The sequence below is a fragment of the Trachurus trachurus genome (assembly GCF_905171665.1).
Source record: "Trachurus trachurus genome assembly, chromosome: 1".
NCBI classification, from domain to species: Eukaryota; Metazoa; Chordata; class Actinopteri; order Carangiformes; family Carangidae; genus Trachurus; species Trachurus trachurus.
This window is the reverse complement of record NC_139891.1, coordinates 22,213,508-22,221,052: the sequence shown is the minus strand read 5'-3', so window position 1 is coordinate 22,221,052 and position 7,545 is coordinate 22,213,508. Positions and strand designations below refer to the sequence as shown.

The window sequence follows — 7,545 nt, the reverse complement described above, 5'->3', positions numbered from 1 at the left end:
TAAGAAACAGATTCATATTTGTTCCTGTCTCACAGGTTACAGTCAGTTGCTTCTTCCTTGGCACATGCAAGGTAATTGTAATTTTTATATTTCAATTTAACTCAAAAATAAAAATGACTATGATTTTGTTAGGGTCTGTACTAAGGCCGTCTTGAACCTGTCACATTTTCATTGTTCAGAGGTGTGAGCAGCTCTTCTACTTTTTACAGTTAGGTGCCGTGTGTGTGTGTGTGTGTGTTTAACTTTTCAAAAAAACGTATCCGTATTCAGGCTACCATTATTATTGATTACTTTAACAAAAATATGTAAAAATCCATGATACACCTACAGTATATCAACCGCTCATGTTGTTGTTCTTTCTTCTCACCACAACAGGGTGTCAGATCTATGGTGGGCGAATCCTGTGTTATTAAAATGAAGTGAAGACTGATCTGTGACATTGCAACAGGATGGTTCAACTTAAATTAAATGTTTTTTTTTTTTTCAATCTGATGATTTTCTTTTAGGGTGTTAGTGGTGTTGGACTTGTAATTGAGCACATGTGAAAATTCACCCAGTAGTATAATGGTAAATAAATGATTTTCTTCAAACACTGCACTGGTGAGCTCAGCTTTCGTACATGGAGAAAAACTGATTCAAAATGTCATCAAAAAAGAAAGAAAGAAATGTCTTTATTGTTAGCCTAATTGTGTGTTCTCTGTGGGTATTAAATACTGGTTTGTTATTTTAAGCAAAATACAATGTAAAACTTCATGTTCCAGGTTTACTGTGCTCTACTGTGGTGTACAATAATTTGAATTATTGAACTAAATACATTTGTGGCCCTGTCAAGTGGGTTAATTGGGGTATTGGTTGGCACAGTAAAAAAAAAAAAAAAAAAGCAGCACAAGATCAGAGGAGAACATCTTAACGAGGCAGAGTTTAAGACATGCCACAAAAACACTACAATCAGAAATAAATCAAAAAATCTTTCAAGACTAATATTATGGCCTATGCATATTTCAGTCAACTCAGGATTCCCATATTTATTGTGGTTTCAGTACATTTAGAGTTTTTTTGGCATCTAAGCTCAGAGCTCATCCCTTTCTGAACAGGATTTCATTATAGGCTATAGATGGGAGGACATGTCCCCCACCCAGATAGCCTGCAGCTTGATGCTGGGTGGTGTGGTACAGCAGCAGTATCACTGACAGGTCAAAGGGGAATAAGGAAACATTTTGCAGCCCAGATAGCTGCTCGCCATATTGGGAGGCTGTATGACTGAGTGAACTTGAAGCATGTCACATGAGTAGGCTAAAGCAGTGCAGCTTGCAGGCTTCATTCATTCACAGTCATGCACTTTTGATATTCTTACATTACTTCATTGTTGGTTCATTGAGTTGTTATGCGACTGAATGAATTATCTGTGTGATTAAGTTGTGGTGTTACTTAAGTTTATACCACTTGTCTTCTTTAACCTTCCGTCATTGCCATATATGGGACACAATAGTCAGTCTGTAGTGTGGAAACTGAGAGCGGCGAAACGGATGAAACGAAAACGAAACTTACGGTAGGCTACTTGCAGGGAGACGCGTCTGTCTGTTCTTATTGGGAGATGTGCTGATGTTTTATGATGGTGCTGTATCACACCTACGCCGTTATTGCTCTGTTTTTATGCTCCTCTGCATGTTTTTCACACGTTGCTGCCTCCTTCCAAGAACAAGAGTTTAAAAACTGGACGAAGACTCTGGAAAGTGTTTGTGAAGTCATACACGACAGTGCACCGTTAATCGATGCTGCGCTGGACTGGGCCACTGGCTACAGGCAAAAGGATGGTAAAGTAGCATCTTCTTGTGAATATTTTCTTTAAATTATTATTTGATCAGTTTAACTTCTAAACTTCTAAACATGATATGGCTGCATGTTACTTTGTTCTCTTCCTCATACGTCTGCCCCCAAAATAAGGCTCCGCGAATATCTGGACCAAAATTGTTTTTGACAAAATATACCAGCAGACTGGACCGTACCTGGAAGCATTGTGGACCCGGTATTATGGACATAAGGATATTGATGGTAAAAACAACACACTTGTTCGCTGTTTTTTCTCTGAATGACTTATTGTTATGTTAAGGTTTCAGGATCCAGCCTTGTTATTTGTTGACTTTGTTATTTATGTGTTATCTGCCTCCTTCCAGACATAAAGAAGACTCTGAAAACTATCCTCCATGGAATAAATGACTTTCACACAAGTGTGACTATACTGCGGAAAGCGTACAAAGTGTTAAGTGGTGCAGGTAAACTGATTTCTGTCTTCCCTCTCTGTCAACATTAAGTAGGCTAGCTACTAAGAACAAAACTGTGGCTGTGTTGTATTTCAGATGTTGTTCTAATTTGTGCTCTTGTCTCTTTCTGTTGGGCTTGTTGTCCTGTGGATGTTTCCCACATCCATAAGGGAAATGGAGTCCAGACTGGCGGATGACAGTGAAAGCTCTCTGTTACATCATATCCAAGGCTGAACCATTAAAGGATGCAACACGGGTCCTTGTTGAAGGCGATGACAGAGTGTGTCATTATAAGTGTATTGATGGTATATCAGTTTCTTAAAAAAAAAAATCAACACTTTTCTCTAAGTGAACAATTGATCTTTAAAAAAAATGTGCAAGTTAGATCATCAGTCAACATCAACAGGATAACTGTGCTCCTGTCTCACAGGTAACCTCCCGGTGCCTCGTCCTGGGTACAAGCAGCCCGCACCAAACGGATGTGGCTCCCCAATGTTTGGATTTCAGGTACTGAGGCTGCATGTAAAATCATTTGTCCACCCTAAACAACACATAGCCTATAGTCCAGAAAACAAGATGCAATGTGGGTATAAAAAGCCAACTGGTGAGTCTGCTATGATGACATTCCTGATAGATATTAGCTTCATATTTGTCAGGTTATGTCTGTTAACCAGGAGGCATCAGTATGTTAGTTTGTAAACCGTCCAGCAGTGTAGGGTATTTCAGCTGTAGATAGGCCTATAACTCAGAAAATACAATACTATGCAAAGGTTTTCTATACTTGAAGTGAGATCAGGCCTACTATCAAAAATAATGCTTAAACATATATAAAAGTGCATTAAACAAGAAAACAAACCCTAAACCACATGACAGTTTTTTAAGCTTAGTAGGTAGGTTGGTCCATATGGGTCAACCGGATTGAATGCAGAATGAACTTGAGACAAAAGAGACACCTCTTAAATGCAATGATATGACAAATAAAAAATCTAAACATCTAAAGTGACTCAAACCTTTGCTCATAACTCAAAATATAATGTTGATATGACGTTGCAAGAGTCTGGGCTGTCACAATATCAGATTTTCACTAAGAATAAAGTGGCCAAGAAGTTTCATGACAACAATATCATCACCATAAAGTAGTCACTCAGTACACTATACATTTTGTCATCTCTAAAACATTTTTTCACTGAGCCAAACCATAATCACACTATTTCAAGCAGTAGAAGAGTAACTGAGGTGTTGTTTCCAGTTTGACATAGGCGTCCCATCCATGACCAAATGCTGTGACCTTCATGATCGCTGCTATGGCACCTGTGGCCGTGAGAAGCACAGCTGCGATAAGGAGCTCCATCACTGTCTTGTGTCCATGTGTAATGAGCTAAAACCTCTGGGACTGGGCCAGAGTGTCAAAGGTGAGAGGCTCTAATTCCTCACTATATAATAAGCGTTATGTTTTTTGTTTTTTTTGCAATGAATATACAAGATACTTACAACACTTAACAATGCTTTAGTTAAACTACTATCAAGCTTTCATGAGAGCTTTACATTTTTCAGAGGTACCTATATGTGCATTGCGCTATGAAAGAATAATGTCTCAAGTTGATTTTGCTCTTTTGTTCTAAGGCTGTGTTGTGTCTCATTTCAAGCACAAGGTGCTTTCTTGTGAAACACCTTGTGAATTTCTGTGAAAGGTGCTATACCAAATAAATGTATTATTATTATTACATTGTTATTATTTATTCATTGTACTAAAGTGTGTAAAAATCAAGGTTAATGAATTTAATACTGGAGTTGTGTCTGCCTGTAGCATATAAGGGTCATTCCTACTATTCGGTGCCATTTCAGCTTGGTATACTTCTATCAAAAAATGTAAAATTTTCTATAATTTTAATATTTCATCTGAAGGAAGAATTGTTAAGCTATAAGAAAACTATATAGGTCCAGCTCAGGGTATTATGATTAATATTTTTACCAATTTCTTTGCATGTGACAGAGACGAAATGTCCACCCTGTTACTGGACATTCTCATCTCTATTAATATATTTTTTAAATGCATAGTTATTGTAATATTTACATTTTCTAAGGCTCACAGTGTCCCTTACTTTACCCTTTAAATATGTTTTAATAAATATTCAAAAATAATCGTTATTTTAAAAAAAGCCGTGCTCTATTTTGACGCAAGATGTGATTTCAATGCATTTACTTCTCAAATTAAAGAGAATTTCAGTGGAATTTTGCCATACTTTTAAGTGACATCATTTCACCAATTCATACCCTGCACATAATAACAAAAACAATCTTAATATTTTTTGATTTTATATAATTATCACCAAAAAACTCACAGGTAACAGGGTGGACAGAGCGGTAACAGGGTGGACAGGAAGTAACAGGGTGGACAAAACACAGTGAACAACAACACATTTCATTAATGAAAGTCAATTTATACATCAAGATTTCATCCATACCCACCAACATCCAAACCCACCCACCATATCCACACACACAAACACACACACACACACACACACACACACACACACACACACACACACACACACACACACACACACACACACACACACACACACACACACACACACACACACACACACACACACACACACACACACAGCTCTTGTAAACAAAAGGATAGAGTAAGAGCACTGCTCAAAACTGCCTGCTTAAAGGGATAGTTCAACATTTTGTCAAATTGGCCCATTGCCATAATCCCTATAGTCATAGCAGTAGGTTCGTTACCTTTAATTGTCGGTGCAAGCTATTTTTAGAACGGCGGAGCAGAGCCGTGAGCTGCTCAGAGCTACGCTACGGAGGCTCATTATGGGATTTCTTGGTTTCCCTCATCAAACTCATCAAATACACAATCCAACAACTCCACAACGCTCTGGTGGACAAGTTGTGACCTGCACATTCACCACGCTATGAGATAATAACACAACGTTACCAGACAGAGTTGTTTTAGAAGTAAATGCATGCAAAACCACTGATGCACGTTGCCTTCAGGGACAGTTTTTCATCAACAGTCTCTGTATTTCCCTCTAAAAAACAACTCTGTGTGGTAACGTTGTGTTATTATCTCATAGCGTGGTGAATGTGCAGCTCACAACTTGTCCACCAGAGCATTTTGGAGTTGTTGGATTGTGTATTTGATGAGTTTGATGAGGGAAACCAAGAAATTCTGTGTATGCCTGCTGCTTTTTCTTCTCTGTCCCTCTTCCACTTATCCTTCTCTTTACGCCTGCCGTTTTACAGGGTCTGCATTGTGCCGTGCCCTGTAGCGCCTCTGTTTTTTTTTGCAGACGGGCGCCATTACCTGACAAATTCAAACATGACATTTTAACAAATATTTTAAAAGTAGCCTATAGTACAACAAATAATTTCATAATCACTTGATAATAAATACCAAAACATTATGGAAACACCTCATTTAGCTATCTTATGTCCCCCCTGTTACTATGCAAAACAGTAACAGGGGGGACAGTAACAGGGGGGACATTTTAAGCTAAAATTAGCCATTACTACTTATGTGATGCACTAAAAGCTAGCACTTTGGGACAAGCAAGGAAGATTTTTATACTATTTATTAACCATATTTTCAAAATAACCAAAAATAATCAGCTTCCCTAATACACAAGGGTAACAGGGTGGACACGTTATGCTTTACCACATCATTCAAGCACTCTAAAACATGGATAAAAAGTGTATAAAAGAGTGATATTTACTTTGCTTTTTGTTTGAGCTCTTCCCACCAAAAGTATGCTACATCCCACAGTCACATGACTATAGGAATAGTCGGGGGGGGGGGGGGGTTCAGAGTTCTTTGTATCAGAGTAACAGGGGGGACAGTCGACTCAGGGACACAACATTTTTTCAAGATTTTAAATATTAAAAATGTATAAATAACAACAAAAAACGTTTTGTAAACAATATTGTAAATACAGATATAAAACAAAAACAAGAAAAATTGAATTATTTCTTTTTTTATTACATATATGTGTAACTTAAGTTTAGCAAACATGATTAGGGACATGGCAATTTAGCCCACCTCTGTTAAAATCTGGGTAATTATTTTAAGTTAAATTAATGCTGCGCACATAACATTGTGTTCTATGGTAGAGGAGGGTTAACAATGTAAAATAAGCTTTTAAAAAGTAGTATAAGTCTATTTTTACACAAAATATACCATATTATGTCATGGGGACTCAAATGGCACCGAATAGTAGGAATGACCCATAACCCTTTTTCATGGAAAATAAGAATCATTACCAAATTCCTTTTAGCATGGAATTAAGATACTTTCTAAAGTTTAGTTATGTATGAATTTATCGGATGTGAGACAATGATAAACTGTAAATGGACACAGCCTTGTAATGTCATCAAGAGACATAGACCATATCTCTATGTATTTATAGACCCTTTCAGAGAGTATAAACAAAGACAGGTGTTACCAAGAATACTAATTAAGGCTCCATTCCATTTAGTGTACCAGAGCGTTTTCTAATGAGCCACACCTGTCTTTGTTTATACTCTCTGAAAGGGTCTATATACGTAGGCTATATATTTTTTGTCCGGTGTTATTGCTTTGTGTTTGCTCATGTTCTTCCACTTTTTTTCTATTCATCATGGCAGTGTGTGAGTGGGTGGTGACTCAGCTGCACGACGGGGTGAAGTGCTTAGGATGCAGGCCGTACCAGGAGAGCCAGAGAGAGGCCTGTATGTGTCAGTATGAAAAGAAGAGGGATTTATGACACTGCAACAGAAACAACAGGAAGGAATGAACTTCTTCTCTCAGACTTGTAGACTTTCTGAGGGATAGTTAGTATTGAACTTCGGACATATGAAAATTGACGTCCAATGTTATGTCACTTATAAACAAATACTTTTCTTCAGAAGTTTGCCCCTTAGTATGCATCAAATATGAACATGTGATAATCAAAACAATTCTGTTTTTCTTCATGTAAAAGTTGTGAAATAAAGAAATATACTGTGTCTTTATTAATAATTGTGTCATTTGTCCTAAGAAGCTCTCAGAGTGGGATTTGGGGTCTCTCAAAATTACAGTATTTGAAGCATATTAATATGAAGTTTATTGTCTGCTCTGCTGGTCTGTTGGCCTCCACACTGTAACATGATTAATTAGTTATATTTTAACTGGTTGGTCTGTCCAGCTATCAACAATCAATTTTCTGGTGATTCACTGATTAGTTGATAAGGGGGGAAATCATAAACAGCTCTTGTGATAACCACCAAATTGTTTTGGTCATTT

The 7,545-nt window shown here is 37.4% G+C and overlaps 1 protein-coding gene across 1 annotated transcript; it reads left to right on the top strand.

Moving 5' to 3' along the window:
* Window positions 1–1,664: 1,664 nt before the first annotated feature.
* On the top strand, window positions 1,665–7,027 carry LOC310997353 (group XIIA secretory phospholipase A2-like; the record flags this gene model as incomplete). The annotated part of the gene is made up of 7 exons (XM_083987028.1): window positions 1,665–1,814; window positions 1,945–2,052; window positions 2,175–2,273; window positions 2,432–2,566; window positions 2,692–2,768; window positions 3,511–3,673; window positions 6,909–7,027. Exons 4-7 carry the CDS (start codon window positions 2,455–2,457, stop codon window positions 7,025–7,027), a joined length of 471 nt encoding a protein of 156 aa, XP_083843154.1. The 5' UTR covers window positions 1,665–1,814; window positions 1,945–2,052; window positions 2,175–2,273; window positions 2,432–2,454.
* Between the last annotated feature and the right edge of the window lie 518 nt (window positions 7,028–7,545).